The sequence below is a fragment of the Antechinus flavipes genome, chromosome 5 (assembly GCF_016432865.1).
Source record: "Antechinus flavipes isolate AdamAnt ecotype Samford, QLD, Australia chromosome 5, AdamAnt_v2, whole genome shotgun sequence".
Classification (NCBI taxonomy): Eukaryota; Metazoa; Chordata; class Mammalia; order Dasyuromorphia; family Dasyuridae; genus Antechinus; species Antechinus flavipes.
Window position 1 is genome coordinate 183,708,744 of NC_067402.1, and position 19,711 is coordinate 183,728,454.

The following is a 19,711-nucleotide window of genomic DNA, read 5'->3' on the forward strand; positions in this document are numbered from 1 at the left end:
TACACCTAGAACTCTCTGAATGTAGGGTTCAGTTTTTCAGAATAGAAATGGCTTAATTAAAGCACAATATGAAGTTAGCTAAGTAAAGTGATTTTCACCTTTGAAAATGAGCTAAACCCATGCATTAAGAAAAAAAATATGAACCAATTCTCTATAACTCTTTTTACTTTTAAATAAAAGAGGTTTTGATTTTTATCAAACTTTACTGGAAGAAGGAGCTTATGTCCCCTCGAGGTTTTGCTCTGGATAAAAGTACATGTTAGTTCCTTTTCTTTCCTCATCTCTGACATCTTCACATTAAATATTGCTCTCATGCTCTTTCATCTTTGTGTCTCAAAAACATTTTTCTCAGAGAATGATATAATGTCATATTTCAGTTATATTTTAGCATGAATAGATGTGCCATTGTGATACCACTTCCAGTGTCTTTTACATTTTTAATTACATTATTTTTCTCTCTAGCAATTTTAAGAATCAATTGAGTATTGTCAGAGGCATATGAAGGTGTGGTTGGAGTAGGGATAGAGAAAGGGAGATGGGCTTTTCTTGTGTTTATGGGATATAGACAGAGTATTCTCTGCCCACATGGCACTAGATAAATGTTGAATTTATTAAAACGATTTAAATTCCTGCCATGTGCAAAGAAAGCCCTATGAATAAAGAGGTGAACATCAAGACAGCCATTGGCTCAAAGGAGCTTTTGTTCTACTGAGAAATGTCATTCTGTACAGATAAATAAATAAAAAATAATTTGAAGGAGAAGAAGCTAACAATTAATTGCAATATTCATGGATTGTTGGTTGTCTAAGATACCGAGTAATATCAGTACTCTTATACATCATTAGGCCTCTCCTTTACTTCTTCTACTTTTCCTCTGTTAGTATACATCATTCTTTTTTTCTAATTTATTCTGTCTGTCAAAGGATCTTTGAATATTAGTTGTTCTCTCCTGAACTATTTTCCTACAATGTATATTAAATTATAACACTTCAGTTTCTCACATAGAAATGGTATACATATAATTTTTTATTAGAAGATTGTAATTTAGAGGGTTGACATTTTCCAAATTCTGTCACCAGTGTACAATCCCATATAGTCAAGTTTTCTGTTTGAAATTCATTGCCCCTGAATTTTCTGCAAAGAAAATATGATATGTTAGCTTTGTTAGTGAGTTTTATGGGTTCTAGAAAATGTAACTAACTTTAATCCTTAAAAATAGAAAGAAATTAAAAAAACCTAAAAAAAATAAATCAAGAAAAACTTGTCTAATAAAGTATGGATTTTCTTAATCCTAAGTTATAAAAAAAGAAGAATAAGATGGAAGCCCATTTTATTTTATTATTCAATAGTTTAAACCTAAGATTTAAGCTAATAGTGCTTTTAGAACAAAACAAAACAGCCTATTTTTGTGTTGATTTTCAATTTTCTACAATAGGTAGTAGTATTGAGGACCAATCAGAAAAGCTTCCAGTATTAATTCCAAAGAATTTCATTAGCCAAAAAAACCCAAACAAAAAAAAAAACCTCCAAAACAAAAAAAAACACCAAAATATTTTTTTTGTTTTCATATATAACATGTAATCATAATGTTGTTTTCTTCATTGTCTCTATTTTCTCATCTGATGTATATGATTTGCTCCATTTTCTTAATAGCAATTACTTGGAGAGCTGTCTGAGGTAATGCATGTTTCCTTCATGAAAATTTGTTTTTAAACTACTTGGTTGGATTCATCTTTTGGCTTTTCATTATTTGATATGTGTCAACTATGTTTAATTTTATAGTGAAAGTCTTCAGCTCTTCTAGATTTTTAGAACAAGAGCCTATAAATTCATTGCAGCTTTAAATTTTACAAAGTAATCTTTATAAAATAGTATTTTATGACTTCATATACATCTGTCTAGCCTTTGATTTGCCCTCTAAGCAAGCTCCACTAATATTTGAGTTTTATTTTGACTTATAAAATACCTAAAATTAAACAATCAGTGAAAAAATTCAACTAGATTCTATTCAGTTTTTAAGCATTACTAAGTACAGAGTATTGTGTTAGCAATTGGGTGAGATAAAAATGGAGTTGTCTTTTGCATCAGACTTAACTTGTTTTCCTAAAAATTCTGTCCCTTAGAATGAAAGAACAACCTAGACCATTTTTATTATGAGTAGTATGTTTGGAGAAAGGAGCAGGGAATAGAACACAGACTTGGAGGCAGGGGACCCTTAGTTCAAATCTGAACTCAGATAGAAAGATGATATGATCCTGGGCAAGTCACTTAATTAACCCTGTTTGCTTCAGCTTCCTCATCTGTAGAATAAGCTAGAAAAGAAAATGGTAAACCACTCTAGTATCTTTGCCAAAAAAAAAATGGAGTTAAAAAGAGTCAGATATTCCTGAAATGACTGAAAAATAACAAAAAAAGTTTGAAATAATGCAAAGGTTATATTCTTTTTAAAAGTCCTTTTTTCAAAATACATGCAAAGATAATTTTCAAACATCTACCCTTGCAAAACCTTGCTCAAATTCCCACCTCCTTCCTCCCCTAAATACAAAGTAGTCCAAATAGGTCACACATGTGCAATTCTTCTAAACATATTTCCTCATATATCATGCCGCACAAGAAATATCAGATCAAAAGGGGAAAAATGAGAAAGAAAGAAAAAACCCAAGCAAACAAACAACAACAAAGGTGAAGTTACAATGCTGTGATCTACATTCAGTCCCTATAGTCTTCCTGGATGCAGGTGGCTCTCTCCATCACAATTCTATTGGAAATGCCTTCTCATTGTTAAAAAGAGCCAAGACCCTCACAGTTGATCATCAAATAATCCTGTTGTTACTGTGTACAATATTTTACTAATTCTTCTCATTTCACTCAGTATCAGTTCATGAAAGTTGGAAAGGCTGTGTTCTTATAGAGAATTTTATTTTCTTCCCATCTTTTTAAGAAACCCAGAGAGAAAAAATGCCAGATACCTGATACATTTTACAGAAGAGGTATAAAAATATGCAATCCACAGTACTACCAAATGATCTTGAACCAGATTAAATGGTAATTGGTAAATATTGAGCAAAATAAATAAAAATGTAATAAAATATAGAACATATTACATTTTAAAACTAAGTCACTATATGGCCAGGTACAGATTACTAAGCCCCACATTTCATTTGCATTTGACACCACTGCTCTACAGAATTAGAATTCATTGGAGCTAAGAACTCTTCATTTCTGTAACAAAGAGAGTAAGAGATAAAGATAAAAGGAAAGGGGAATAAAAGAGAGAGAGAGAGAGAGAGAGAGAGAGAGAGAGAGAGAGAGAGAGAGAGAGAGAGAAAGAGAGAGAGAGAGAAGAGTAAAGATTAGTTAAGAAATAAATACTGGTTCATTTTTCTCTCCCAAATCACACTCCCAAACCAATATCAAACAACGTTTATTTATTTTTCATAATAAGCAACCTTGGATATTGTTCTAAGTGAGAAAAGAAGATGAGTTGAGGGAAATGAGGAAGGGATGACAATATTTTGTGATTTTTTTTCTTACTGCTTTGATAAATAAAAATGGCGTGCCTAAAAAGACAAATCTTAGGTAAATGTAATCATTTAAGAATTTTTATGTGGGAATTTTTTTGAATAAAATAAAAAAAAAAACTGGTCTCTTTAGTTGTAGAAGGTGCATGATTACATATATCTCCTTCTTCTGTGTACTATACAACCTCTATCACTCCCTAAATTGTCCTGTTCTCCTTTATCTCTATCTGGCAGTTTTATTATGAAACAAAGTCAGACACTTGAGGCAGGAAGATTTTAGAATAATATGTGCCTTCATACTCAGCTGTGACAGTGACACCCGATATTTTCAATTTTTTGTTTTTTTGTTTTAATGAAATCACTTACAGAATAGCAAACACTAGTGGTTCTTCCTTTTGTGAGGAGAGTAAATGCCAATGCATTGGAGCATTCACATCAATGAGCATTTCTGAGTTTGAACTCTAAAAAGGTTTTAATCTTTTATACTTCTTAAAGTAATTAAATGGCCCAATGAATGGAGCAGAGTAACTAAAATCCAGAAAACCAGAGTTAAATTCAGACACTTTAGCTGTATGACTGTTATTAGTATGTGTGCTATATACATGCTAATTGTTATTATTTTTGCTTCAGAAATATTTGTGAACATGACAACTCAGAATTAATTATGTATTAGAGTTAACATGTTAAAGACATATCTTATATCCCTTGGATTTTTTGTTTATAAACAATTGATGTTGATAGTGTTTGCCATTCATAGTTCTGTAATTGCTTTATCTGTTGGCTTTTAGTAGAATTAACATGTTTCCCTTTATCATATTTGGTATTTCTTGATTTTTTTTCCTCATTCTTCTATCCTTTCTCCCTGTTTCTTTACCCCTTGGCATATAAAAGGCACAGTTTAGAATAATACCATAAAATTTAAAAATTCACTCCTATATCAGCATTCCAAAGTGCAACTGTGAAGAAAAAGTTACAAAGAATTAAAGTGGTAATTTTCTGGATCATATTTAAATGAAACACAGGCTTATGTGCATTTTCAAGTCATTCATCTCCTGTTAAAATATTTAATTTTGTCTTATATTTGTGCCAATACAGTATTGAAAGCAAATGTATTTCTTCTAGAATTGTCCATTTTTTAAAAAGGTATTAACTGGAATTTCCTTTTATATCTCATAGTACTTATACTTATCCTGATGTTTCAATAATTCAAGATCTCTTAGAATATTGAAAAAGGTAGCTTTTAAAAATTTGGAGTATATCATAGTACATTTGTCAATTAAATGAAATGATTCTTTTAGATACAGCATTTTGATTACATTTTTTCAGTCACTGTAATAGTTATAGATTGTAATCATTTTAGGATCAATTAAAATAATCTAACCATTACATTTATACTAAATCTATCTAAGTTTTAATACAAAAAAATTCCACATTAATATTTTTGTTTCTATTTAGAAGCTATAATTAGAAGTGTGAAGATAAAGACTATATTATAAATTTAACTTGACTTTCCAAAATATTGCTTTTTTAATAAGAAGAATGTCTCATTTGGGATAATAGCATAAAGTAATAATAGAAAGGGAAATCATTTAAAAATAGTAGTCTACCATAAATAGCATTATGATGTTTCATTGTTAAACAATGCTTCATTGATCTCCCAAAAGCAACATCACCTTCTTATGGAATGGGAGAAAGATGTGAAATCATTGAATTATCTGAGTTTATATCTTCCTCTATGCCACATTTTTATTTAAAATGAAGAATGTGTAGTATAATGATATTTTACTGCTGCAGTGGGTATTGACTTTTGAATGACTATTAGGATAACTAATAAAATTACCCTAGATTAGATTGAGATAAGTAAACTGATGTGTGAGGAACTTGTAATATTTTTGAAGTTTTTGTATTTATTGGAAACTTAATACTGTATTACTAATTTGGACTTCAACATTGTGCTATAAATAAAGTCCTTAAAAATTGCACCTTTATCAAGATATAACCTGTGGCATTTTGGAAACAGTGTCTGTGGTTGAAAAGAAATTGAAAATAATGTACCCAATGATTTCTTATTGAAGTACTTCTATGGGGCAACTCGTTGGTACAGTGGAAAGAGTGGTGGACCTGAAGTCAGAATAACCTGAGTTCAAATTTGGCTTCAGACATTAGCTTATGATCCTGGGCAAGTCACTTAACGTCTGCCTCAGTTTCCTTAGCTGTAAATAGGGTTAATAATAGTATCTACCTCCTAAGATTGTTGTAAGGATCAAATGCCATAGTAATTGTAAAGAGCTTAGCACTGTGCCTAGCATATAGTAAGCTCTGTAAAAATGTCGACTATATATAGCTATATAAAGATTCACAGGTTTTGTTGTTGTTGTTGTTTAAAGCTTGCTTTTACTTTACTCTTTGGTGGTAAACTAATACTTTTGGAATTCTATTTAGAAACAAAGGATGGACTATGGTCCCAGATCCACCGATACTCCTTCAGCTCCTTCTCCACCTCCTCCAGCACCAACATCAGCCCCTGTCCCTCTTCCACCATCTGTACCAGCTCCTATTAATGTGTCAAAAGTACCAACAAATGTAACTCGCCAGAACAGCAACTCCAGTGACAGCGCAGGCAGTATTGTGCGAGACAGCCAGAGACATAAACAGCTTCCTGCAGATCGTAAGTTTCTGAAGGTGGTGGGGAAATATCTACGCTTTAGTCAATGAATTAAATGCATTCCCAATTTTATTACAAGTGATGAATTTTTAACATAAATATATTTCTGTATATTGTTATATATTGTCTTTCAAATAGTTTGAAAAACCTATTTAAGAAGCACAGTGTCTCGTGTTGAAAGGAAACTTTGCCCTAATATTTGAGGACTTTAGTATGCATGTTTAGATCCCCGACAAACATTCCAGCAACCTGGGTAATCAAATATTTGTTCCACTTCAAATGCATGTGCTGACAACCATAATTTAATGTATTTTTTCAATTTGTGATCAGGAAATCTGAAATTTCCCGTTCCTATTCTTCCATATTTTTCCAGATCTTATTCACCTTAAAATTGTTCTTTTTTTTTCACCATTGCTTCCTGTTCATCTATTCTTCAATGTTCTTTCTGCCATCAGCCCTGCTCAGGCTTTACTTTTCTCCCTTTGAAATCTTGACCTTAGAATTAGATTGTGAATAATACTCTAATCTTGAAACTACCATCAATCATGTTTCCCCAAACCCCTGGATTACTCCTGTCTTCCACTTTCTCCACTCTTACTCATATCTCTTACTAATATACTGCTGAATAATCCTGGAAAATTTTTATAAATATATTAGTTGGATCCTCTTCTAATTTGTTATTTAATTTTAACTAAGTTCTTAGTTAAGCAAGATAATCCTTTTAGTCTTCCACAATTGAACTTATTCTACTTTCCAGATTCTCCCAAACTTTATCTTCTTCCCTTGCTATCTTCATCTCTCTTTCTGAAGAACTTGCCATATATTTTACATAGAAATTAGCAGAATAGGAAAGGGGAGGAGACAAATATTTGTTAAGCCTTTGTACAAACAAAACTAATGCCAATAAGATTAGAAGGGAAGCAACAAACTGGGAAAACATCTTCATAGTTAAAGGTTCTGATAAAGGCCTCATTTCCAAAATATATAGAGAACTGACTCAAATTTATAAGAAATCAAGCCATTCTCCAATTGATAAATGGTCAAAGGATATGAACAGACAATTTTCAGATGATGAAATTGAAACTATTACCACTCATATAAAAGAGTGTTCCAAATCACTATTGATCAGAGAAATGCAAATTAAGACAACTCTGAGATACCACCGCATACCTGTCAGATTGGCTAAGATGACAGGAAAAAATAATGATGAATGTTGGAGGGGATGCGGGAAAACTGGGACACTGATGCGGTTGTTGGTGGAGTTCTGAACAAATCCAACCATTCTGGAGAGCAATCTGGAATTATGCCCCAAAAGTTATCAAACTGTGCATATCCTTTGATCCAGCAGTGCTACTACTGGGCTTATACCCCAAAGAAATACTAAAGAAGGGAAAGGGACCTGTATGTGCCAAAATGTTTGTGGCAGCCCTGTTTGTAGTGGCTAGAAACTGGAAATTTAATGGATGCCCATCAATTGGAGAATGGCTGGGTAAATTGTGGTATATGAATGTTATGGAATATTATTGTTCTGTAAGAAATGACCAGCAGGATGAATACAGAGAGGCTTGGAGAGACTTACATGAACTGATGCTAAGTGAAATGAGCAGAACCAGGAGATCATTATACACTTCAACAACGATACTGTATGAGGATGTATTCTGATGGAAGTGGATTTCTTTGACAAAGAGACCTAACGCAGTTTCAATTGATAAATGATGGACAGAAGCAGCTACATCCAAAGAAAGAACACTGGGAAATGAATGTGAACTATTTGCATTTTTGTTTTTCTTCACGGGTTATTTTTACCTTCTGAATCCAATTCTCCCTGTGCAACAAGAGAACTGTTCGGTTCTGCAAACATATATTGTATCTAGGATATACTGCAACATATCTAACATATATAGGACTGCTTGCCATCTAGGGGAGGGGGTGGAGGGAGGGAGGGGAAAAATCGGAACAGAAACGAGTACAAGGGATAATGTTGTAAAAAAAATTACCCTGGCATGGATTCTGTCAATATAAAGTTATTATAAAATAAAATAAAATATATTAAAAAAAAAGATTTTAGCATCACCCAGCAAAAAATAAATAAATAAATAAATAAAATAAATTTCCTCTTCAAGAGATTTTCACTGAATACATTGTTCCTATAGTTCTGCTTATTTTGTTGCAGTTATTTCTATTCTTTGTAACAAGAGATGGCTTGGGACTAGGGTGGGGGAGTCATAAACTTGGAAATAAAGGTGATATAAAAACAAAGGATATCAATTGCATTTTTTTAAACTTATGAAAAATGATGGCAAAATCATTAGTGCCTCATAAAATAGTAAGAGTCAATGAGGAGAGGAGAAAAACCAATTTAAAGAAAGGTTGGTGACAAATCCAACTAAATAAAGACATTATGGCATCATTTAAGTATGAAATTGAAAGGAAACCAAGCAAATGAAAGATAGAAAAGACCTGTAAAGATTTACATTACTGTCTCTTCAGTATCAAGGACAGTAGAGCTACAACATTTGGATTCTAACATCATGGTCTAGAATATACTTATAAAAGAGGTGTTAGTGACAAAACGAACAAAAAAGGGAAAACCAGCTATATTAGGTCAAGCATACACAGAAATGGCAGAGATGGTATTTTAAAATTAAATTTTAAAAATTTTAAATGAGAACTGAATTTCTGCAAGATTAAATAGCTTATGTTCACAAATTAAGTGTTTCTTTTTAAAATATCTTTTATCCCCTTTTTTCTCTCTCCAGTACTATACCTTGTCTCTAGACTTCCTCACTGCCAGTTTTAGCCCATCACTCAGTAGCATCTCTTGTTTTTGACGTTCATTCCATTTGTCTATATTTGTGATCCTAGTTGCTATCATTTGCCAATCTCTAGTTAACACTCCATTATTCAATAATGAGTTTATAAGAAATCTTGTTGCCAACTTTCAAGACTATGGTATTTGTGTTCATAATCTTTTAATACCCTAGCCTCCTCTTTCATCAACATAATATCTTATGATCTAAGTTTTTCTTCTGCCTCATGCACTTCCAAGAGTAATGAATGACACCTTAAATCCTCTATCACCACAACCATTTTACCGTCACAATTTAACTGAAATATCACCCTCTGAACCACACCTTGTATTCTGCAAGTTCTCCCACTTTCACATTCTATTTGCTTTATATCCTCACAATGACTTCTGATCCCTCAGTACTTCCTCATTTTTCTAGTATTTCTCATCTATTCATTTCTTACTTTCTTCCTTTTATATGTTAATCCTAGAGTTAACTAGTTCAATAAGGCACCATTGCTGAATCCCTTGCCCTCTTGTCTCCTTCTTGCTCATAGTGTACTAGTCCTCAATCTTGGGTCATCTCCATTCTTTATATTTCCTGTTCCACTCACAAACCACTAGACACTATTAGAGAAAGTCAATAGAATCATTCAAATTGGATCCAGTTCAAATTTAGTTGCCTAAATGCCACATGAGTTCTCACCTCATCACAGCAATTGTTTAATTCATCTTTATCTGGCCACTGCCATATATCACAAAAACTGCACCAACTTTCCTCTACAAGTCTAGGACTAACAGTTCACCACAATTCACTAGACCTGTCTCCAATTTATCCTCCACAGCTATTATTGAGAAAAGAAACTTTTGTGGAGAGGAAGCCCACCTTCCCCATCCCTACCAGCAGCAACTCCTGATCAGCTGCTACAAATAAGCAGGTATCCTAGATGTAGTATCACCTTCAGACACATTGGTCTTGCTTTCAGTCAAGCTATCATCTAAGGAAACAAATCCTACAGAAAAAGGAACAGTCATTCCCACCAATGAATTATCAACTCACAACTACACATAGAGGAAGCAAGCCAGTCTAACTGTAGCAACAAGGTACCCTGAGGGAGAGAGAACACTTTCCCTCAGACCCTTATGGACACAGCCCAAGAAGTTTGGGGGATAGTATTATTCTCAGTCTAATATCCCTCAAACAATATCTGAAAGCAAACTCTGTGGAAATGCTATCTTGTAACTGTTCTAATGGGTGCTATAGAGAGCCACAATTCACTGAAGCCCGAGAAAGCAGTTTTTGCCACCACAGTCCTTAGCACTGTCACAGAAATGATTTTATTAGTAGAAATGGCCTTACTATCTGTTTTGCAACTCTACCTTAAAGACCATGGGATTTTTCCACCTGATTTTCAGCTAAAACATTGATAAGTGTTAGAATTATATGAGTTCCTTGAGAGTAGTGTTGCTTTTCTACTTTATATGACTTAATAAAGTGCTTTGCATGTAGTAAAAACTTAATACATTCTTTGTTCGTTCATTTATTCCTCTTTTAATAACAAGCACATTCATCATTAAGTTTTTATTTATTTATTTATCCATTCATTCATTTATTTGTTTGTTTATTTTTAAATTTATTTATTTATTTTGCTGAGGCAATTGAGGTTAAGTGACTTGCCCAAAGTCACACAGTCAGTAAGTACTAAGTGTCAGGAGTCAGATTTGAACTCATATCCTCCTGACTTCAGGGTTGAACTATAAACTTCTTTATCTCTCTCTTTTTTTCATATAAGAGGCAACAAAATTGGTACAGTGGCTAGTATTGAGCTAGTAAGATCTGAGTTCAAATCCAGCCTCAGATACTTACTAGCTATGTGACAGAGGGCAAAACACTTCTGTTTGCCTCAGTTTCTTCAATTATGACATAACAATAATACCTATATTGCAGGGTGGTTGTAAGGATCCAGTGAGATGATACTTCTAAAGCACAATACCTGGCATGTAGTAGGTGCTATATAAATGTTTATTCCCTTCTTCATGCCCCTCACATGTATAAACTTCTGCATCTTCACTCATCCTCTGCTCCTTACTTGGGTCTTAGAAAATATCTTGATCCCCATCATTATCCAAACTACATCTATCCTTTGTACCTTTCTATTTTTCTACAAAACTTGCCATGTTGATCATCATCTCTTTTTATCTTCATTCCCCAGAGTTACCAATAAGGCTCATGGGACTTTTTCATTTGATTTATATCTGAAACTTTCCATCTGTATTAATTTATAATGTGAGCTTTTTGAGAATAGAGTCTTGCTTTTTCAATTTGTGTCTGCATCGTTTAAAAATTATTTGCACAGAATAAACACTTAATAAATGCTTGTTCATTCATTCATTCCTCTTTTAAGATTTCACTTCACCTTCCCCCTTTATTGAAAATATTGAATATATTCACATAGATTTTTTCTTCTCCTCTTTTCCACATTAGAGGAGATTAATTAGCACAATCGATAGAGTGCATTTTCTACTAACAGATAAATCCGTGTGTGTGTGTGTGTGTGTGTGTGTGTGTGTGTGTGTGTGTTCAGTCCTCAATGTCTTTAACCTCCCAATAGCTTTTGACACTGTTGGTCACTTCCTACTTTCTTCTCCTTTGGACTCTACATTGCTCTTATCACATTCTCTGATTATTTTCTGACTACTCCTCAGGCAGCCATCTCCCTCTTATTAAATGTGAATATTCTCCAAAGTTTTATCCTGTGAATCTTCTCCTTTCCCCTGCCCTGCCTTCCCTTCCCTTCCTCTCCTTTCCCTTCTTTTTTCTCCTCTCCTCCCCTCCCCTCCCCTTTCCTCTCCTCTCCTTTCCATATCATCTCTTGTAAGATGAGGGAGCCTTTTGAGAATAATAGTAATAGTTGTTTATATTTACATAATAGTATGAAGTTTATAAAACACTTCTTACAGGTATGGAGGAAACAGGCTTAAGGATGTCACATAGTAGTAAGTAGTGGACCTGGCTGTTGAATTCAAGTTTTCTGTCTCTAAATCCTATGCTTTTTTCTCTATGCCAACCTGTCTCCTTTAGGTCTGTCCTAATTTATTTTGAGTAAAAAGGAAATAAAACAGTTGATTTATATTTTTATTTGCTTTCTTAAGGATGATGTCCTATTGAAGTTCTTAGATCTTAATTCTTGTAAATTACAATTTTGTATAGTAGGAAGCTCATGAAAGAGTGTTGTTGTTGGGTTTGTTTGTTTGTTTTTTTTTTTTAATACGAACAGGGAATAACATTCAGTGAAATTAAAAGAGGCCTTGAAAGTTGGATTTAGGGGGATTTCTGTATATGTGTTTATGTACTACATGTGTTTTCAATTTTTATTATTTAAAGAAACAAACAAAACAATATGCTTTTAAATGAGAAATTCTAAAAGAATATTCCTGTTAGTATGCCCTGAGGAGTTTCCTCTTAGAAAATCACAATCCCATGATTTTTTTTTCCTAATTAAGTCTGTAGAGTTTCGTTTATTTCCTTTCAACATGGTAATCCTTGACATTATAGACCTCTAGTTCTGTTCTTTAGATCAAAGTTCATCAGAACCCAAACTCTATTTAGAACAGTTTATAGGTTGGAACAGTATGTACTATGTCCAGTTGTGCAGAAATGGAGAATAATCCAATGGGGAAAAGCATGGTTGGAATCTTATGAGGAACTAAGAAACCTTCTGACATTATGACTCACTATTTGTCTGCTTTTCATTAAATGGAGGGATGATATTTCCTTATTGGCATATAAAACATAAATAAACCTGTTGAAAATTATCCATATGCTTAGTTTCCTTTACAAATAATATAACAACATCTTATATTTACGTAATGGTTTTCCTTTGTAGTACTTCAAGAATTTTAAATTTATCACACTGATGAGGTCATACAAGCAGATGGGTTTTAAGTATGCCCTTTTATTTTCTTTTTGTAAACCCAGCCTGTTTATAATTATTTCCTCTTTTAAATTGTTTTTATGTAGTTTTCTTGAATTAATTTTTGAATTTCATCTACATTTTAGAAACAGATTTTGCTGTCAAGGTGGACACAGATGACTGTGTATTTTTGGCAACAGCTCATCAAGGGCAGAACCCTCCCCATTATTGCCCACTGCTCATATACTATTCTGCTTCTATCAAAATAGAACAGGAAGAAATGAGGGAAAGATCTACTAACTCATGTATAAGTTTTATCATATAAACAAAATCAGTGTAGACATAATGAGCAATTGACTATAATGTCATTATGTTTTCTTATTTCAAATTAGTGGAAAGAAATATCAGCATCCAAAAATCAAAAGAGTATTTAACATGTTCCCAAAGTGTAGAACAAGGTCCTAGAGTATAGATTTAGGATGGGAAATTAGTTTAAATAAGGAAAAATTGCTTTATAATTATATCTGCCTAAAAATTGAATATGGTACTTTCCTTATCACTTATAAAATTCAAACTTCAGTTATTTAAACAAGATTTGATCTTACAAAATGTAGACATTTGGGAGAAGTATAACAATGCAAATTGATTTATCTTAGGAACTATAAAAAAATTCTAACTGGTATATCATCTCTGAAGATGAAAATGTTTTAGTTCTTTTGAGCTTGTTTTGAAGGGAGACTAAATTAGGGGGAAGAATCCAATTGTGTTAGTGAACATTTTGTCTGTTTTTTTTTTCTTAGCCTCTTTCTACTCTCATCCAATTCTCTTTGAAACAAAAAGTAGTAAAAATTATGCAAGTTACCCAAAACTGTGTATTAAAGGATACTAAAATAATAATTCAGGAGACCAGTTCTGACTTTGTCACTACTGACTCTATAATCTTGGCCAAGATACAAGCTGAAGATACAAATGAAGAGCAGACAGGGTGGTGCAGTGGAAAAGAGTCAGTAGGCATGAAAATTCCACCTCAGATCCTTGCCAAGTATGACTGGCTAAATTGTAAAATCCTCAACATCCTCTCTGAGCATCAATTTCCTTGTCCATCAAATTAAGGGGTTAGATGAAGTTGCTTTTCAGGTTCCTTTCAGGTCTTGATCTATAATGATAGGATCCTCATCCTATTATAACATGATCTCCATGGTGTCTTTCATTTCTAAAAATCTGAACTCTGTAATCTAAGAGATTAAAGGTGCAAAATTTTAATTTGTAGGGAGGAAATCTCAGATGGAAGAAGTACAAGATGAGCTTATTCATAGACTGACAATTGGTCGAAGTGCTGCCCAGAAAAAATTTCATGTGCCACGACAGAATGTGCCCATTGTCAATATCACTTATGATTCCACACCAGAAGATGTGAAAATGTGGTTACAATCAAAGGGATTCAACCCAGTGTAAGTCTGACTCTGTAAACTTTCCCTTTTAGAAGTTTCCTTTTTCCTCAAAACATTAAGATGAGTGATGTTAAATAAAGTCCTAGAAGGCAAACTTATTATTTTCCCAAAACACCAACATGATGCAAAATAATGGTTTTTATATGGGAGACTGTATTCTCCCCTTAGTAAATAAATAACTGTTTTTAGTACTCTGTAACTATGAAAATATTTGAAAGAAGCAGAAATAGTCAAGGTCCTTGGCCTAATCTTTCTATCTGTAGAATATCTGTTTATTTTTGTGTTCCTTAGAATAAACTGACAGTAGCATTAGGGTCCCTACTTCATTCCCTCCCCTTGTATAAGGACAACTAGAGTTAGCAGGAGGATCCTCTAGGCACATAGAATATACATACACGTATCCTACACTGGCATCATTGCTCAGACAAATAGAAATAAGCTTCCTCCAAAGATTATTTGACATAATATCAGATCACATCTGCCTTAGTAACCCTTTTCTCATGATCTTATCTATGAGATAAAGGCTTTTTAAAAATAAAATAAAAATAAACACATTGATTTATTTTTAGTTTATTTCCCAGTTTCTGGCAAACTGCAGAATCCCAGTAGATTTGGGGGGGGGATATATCCCCTGAGTCACTGAGACAAAATGTAAATATCCTGCTATCTAGTTCTGGATACTAGAATATTGCTTTACACATAGTACACTGATGACCAGTTTTTAAAGATTTAGAATATAATATCATGCCAGAGGGAAAGAAGGCGGCAAAAAAGAGGTAAATGATTTCTAAGGCACTATTAACATTTCAGAATGTTTCACAATCATCATTTTGAACTATCTGTTAATGGGCATAAGATTAATAGCAAGAAGAGATTTCTAGTTAGGGAAAATTTCAGCTCCCCTCCCCCAAAAGGCCTGTATTGAAGAGATAAATTTCTCACATCCACCCTTTTTCTGAGTTTGATGATTTCTGCTTATCATGGGTATTGTAACATTTTATCTTTTTCTTTTTTAGAACTGTAAATAGCCTTGGAGTGCTGACTGGTGCACAACTTTTCTCTCTCAATAAAGATGAACTGAGGACTGTTTGCCCTGAAGGGGCAAGAGTCTTTAGCCAAATTACTGTACAGAAAGCTGCATTAGAGGTATGTTTCAATAGAAATAAATAATACTGCCTTCAGATTGATAGTTCTAGAGACAGAAAATCACCACTACACTCATGAATAATTTCCTTGTGCTATACAAATTATTTGTTTCTACTTTTTGTGAAATTAATGCCTTTATTAAAACCCCCAAATCCTTGATAGCCATTTCATTTAATAAAGAGCCACTACAGAATTGTTGATCACTCAGTAGAGTATTCTCATCTTACTACTTATATATCATGGAGCCTGACGGCCTTTTAATAAACTTTGGCTTATTCTAAATTAACGAAATAATTTTTGCATAATTCATAGTTTTAAATACTTAAATGCATGTTTTGTGTGGAGAACACATAAGTTTATTTGGTTTTAGGCATGATAATTACCTGTCCCTAATTTCTTTCCAATCTCTCCAAATTTTAGTTTGTTGCTCCTATTGTAGGTTTGAAAAATATGGACAACTGGTTTTTACAGACCAAGGATTCTGTGTTGTATCTAAAGACAAAGAGGCAAAGGCATCAGGTCTTTTAGAGACTCAGTGCTTAGTTTGGATCCCCAAAGCCATGGTGAACTTTCCTCTAATCTCCTAGATCTCCCAACTGTGAACTTTGTAAAAAGCATGAAACCATATCTGACTCTTCAGGGGAGCAAAAATCTTCCCTAAGCAGGAGGTGGTATATGCAACCCAAGCCATATCTCCAGGGCATTAGGGACAGGGATTAAGGATCCATGCTTTGGCTTAAAGCTTTAAAATTTTCCTATATTTCTGTCTTCCTGTTTGTTATCAGGAAACTAAGATACTTAGCTAATTGTAACCTGTTTTAATATAATATCAAAGATCTAGGAAGGACCTTAATAAGAGGTCATCTACACCAGCATTTCTTAAACTTTATCATTTGTGATCTTCTTTTCTAAGAAATTTTTACATGATTCCTGTAAATAGCTATATAAATGGGTATACAAATCAAACATTTACTGATAATAAATCATAATTTCAGAATCCCCACATTCAGTTACAAGAGAGGTCTCAAACCACATTTTAAGAAGCTGGGATCTAGACCATTTTAATAATCAGGCATTAAATCTTATCCTGCTGAGGACATTAGTTATGTCTTAAAGAAAAATTGTTTCTTTTTCTTTTTTTCCCTTCTTCCTTCCTTCTTTTCTTCCTTCCTTCCTTCCTTTTTTTTCTCTTTCTTTCTTTTCTGTGTATGCGTGTGTGTGTGCACATTCATGACTGTGTATACTATGCCTGTGATTTTTTTGATATAGAGAAGTGCTAAGGAAACTCCTATCTAACCTGCTTTGCAAAATAGCATCTTAGACTCTCAGTACTTGTATTTAGAGATTAAATGACTAGCTTTGAATCATGTAGCTAATTTGTTAAGAGGTTTTCATAACTCTGAGACCTGTCTTCTATCTTTTATACCAAATTGATTGTCAAATTTAATGGGTAAGGGCCTTTAATCACCTTGCATCCTGAAAGTGTGCTGTATGAGTGGTACACTTTTTATTGCTAGATTTCAGACCTGCTGTAGCTTTGTTTAAGTATAATGCATCAAAAAGGATAAATTATTTGCAATGGTTTTAGAATGGTTTGAAATTGAAATTGTAACTGGATTCTCCCTAAGTGAATATAATATCATTTGAGAAGTTAGCCAGCCCAAAACAATTTTATAACCATTCTTAATCAAGAGAAATTTTATTTTTCAAAATATAATTAAAAATTAGTATAGGGTTTATTATTTAATTTGGGGCTTCAGTTGTCTTATTGGTTTCATAAAGACCAATTTCCATTTGCTGATCACAGAAACTGACTACAAACTTTCTGAATTAATTTTGTTTCAATACTGTGTAAATATTAAAATAGTGCCCAATATTCTGTTTCATTATAGATATGTAAGTTACTTGTTCAAGGAGAAATAGGAATTTCAAAATTTACAAGTCAAGATCTGTAAATATCATCTCTGTGTTCTTCCACGCCTACAACTTAACCTACTGAGGCAACCCTTATTTCTGTCCCATTCACAAACAATTAAAGCAGTGAAACAATGTTCCTTGGTTCAACCTACCTTCAAGAGAGGAATAAAAGATCACAGTGGGGGAAAGTGAACAGAAATAAAGGGATTGGAAATTAATTATTTTCTGGCAGGAGTCCATGCCTCTGGCAGAAGAATCACCTAAATAAAAATATGTCTGTCATAATAATCAGATACCTGTTTAAAAGCTCCTCTAGTTATACCCAAGGAATAGAGCTAATGGGTAAATGAGCCTTCAGTTTACCCCAAAAGGTAATATTCATAGGAGATGACAAAATTTTAAAAGTTAAAAGGCAACATAGAAACCATCTAATGTAACCCACTCTCAGTTGAGAGAGGAAGAAACAGAGTGCGGAGAAGGGTCAACTTATGAGTAATAATCAGAGAAAAACTCAGATCTAGGTCTTCAAACTCAAAATCCATAACTTATTATTAGCTGAAAAGCACATGGGAATGCTTATTGGAGTTATTTTCATTACAGACTTTCATCCCACATAATCCAGTAACAATTGTTTGTGAATTTGTTTTGTATTATAGGACAACAGTGGGAGCTCTGAGCTACAAGAAATTATGAGAAGACGGCAAGAAAAAATTAGTGCAGCTGCCAGTGATTCAGGAGTAGAATCTTTTGATGAAGGAAACAGTCACTAATCATTTTTAACTCCAGTGTTCTTGGCATTATTCCAAAATACTTTGTTTTTAGGAAGCCATGAAGAGAATGTCATGTTGATGGTTTTTTGGTACACATCATTTTTTGCCATAGAGAAATAATGAAAACCTGAGTCAACAGCTGAATGTGCCATTGGGCCTGTGTTTTACATATACTTGTAGAAAACTGAAGAGCTTGAAATGATTTTTTTTAAACTGTAAAAATACTTCATCCAGCAACATAAGAGCTATGTTGTTCAATTGATTATTTAATTCTCTCTCAATAATGAAGCAGCCATATTTTGTAGCTTTGGATTTGCAACAACAAAGTAGGGAGATAGTAAAATATATATGGCTCTTAATTCAAATCATTTAACTTTGGTCTGTCACAATGGTATCTGTGATTCGGAGTATTTGCTTGCTTTGGTTTGGACCTCAGCTCACTCAGGTCTCTAATCTCACATGTTCAGTGACAGGACGTGCAGATTTATTTAAAGTTCTTAATGCCAATCTCTGAAAAGAGGAAACATTTGAACTAACTGAAAAGTGCAACAAGGCCTCTGATAAATAGAAATGTTTTGTGAGGTGTTCTGTTTTTCCTGGAGCTATTGAGAATGCAAACTGTAGCCTGTTTTTTTATTTAGTTCCTGTTTTACTGACTACAAATCATTCTATATGAAAAAGCACAAGGGGAAAATGTACACACATACATACATATACACACAAGTACACAAATACACACTTGCAAAAACACTATATTATTAAAAAAAATAACCAGAAAAAATGTTTTGATGTGTATCACAGTATTTTTCCTAAACTGAAAAGCCTCCATCTTTATTTGCGGGAAGATAGTAAGCAAGAAGTTTGGGCCATTTTAGGTATTGATCTGTGTCAATTTTTCTTTCTGAAAGAAAGTATTTAATTTATATATGTTTTAATTTTAGATAAAGAGAGAAGAAGGAGAAAAAACCCATCTCCAGTAAACGTTATTTTTGGAAACAATGATTTTTGTCACTAAATGTTCTATTGTTTCACATATATAAACAGAGGCTATGTAAGAATTGTTGTATATTTTAACATAAATCCATTTAGAGAGATTATCTAGTTTCATTAATTTTCATAGTGCCTTCTTCACATGTCAACTGAAAGTCTGCAATAAACAATATTTGTTGTATGTTGATTATTTGTGGGTTTGTTTTTATTTTTTATTTTTTTATTGAAGAGTGGGGTAGTGGTGATAATCTTTTATTCCATTTGTGGTTCAATTCAGGCTACACTTCCTTTAAAGCCTTTCTTTTCTGTTCTTCCTGTGTCTTAGGGGTTAAAGTATTATCTTTCCTCAAATTTCCTAGAGCTCTTTGGATCTCTTAGTATTTATCTCACTCTTTTTTCTAGCATAGTTATTTGTGCACATATCTTTGCCTTTCATTAGATTCCAAGTACTGCAAGTTAAATGTCTTTCATTTTTCCCTTTTTATCCCTAGTTCTTACTACTGTGTGTTGCTCTGAAAAGTCCTTAATAATGCTTATTGAATAATTGAG

At 33.2% G+C, this 19,711-nt stretch overlaps 1 protein-coding gene across 1 annotated transcript in view; it reads left to right on the top strand.

Annotated features, from left to right (window-relative positions):
- EPS8 (epidermal growth factor receptor pathway substrate 8) overlaps positions 1-19,349 on the top strand; it is a 230,289-nt gene extending 210,940 nt beyond the window's left edge. The window contains exons 19-22 of the mRNA XM_052000226.1: positions 5,964-6,189; positions 14,159-14,339; positions 15,356-15,485; positions 18,059-19,349. Coding sequence (XP_051856186.1) covers positions 5,964-6,189; positions 14,159-14,339; positions 15,356-15,485; positions 18,059-18,172 — 651 coding nt within the window. The 3' untranslated portion in view covers positions 18,173-19,349. The remainder of the gene's footprint in view (positions 1-5,963; positions 6,190-14,158; positions 14,340-15,355; positions 15,486-18,058) is intronic.
- Positions 19,350-19,711: the final 362 nt, after the last annotated feature.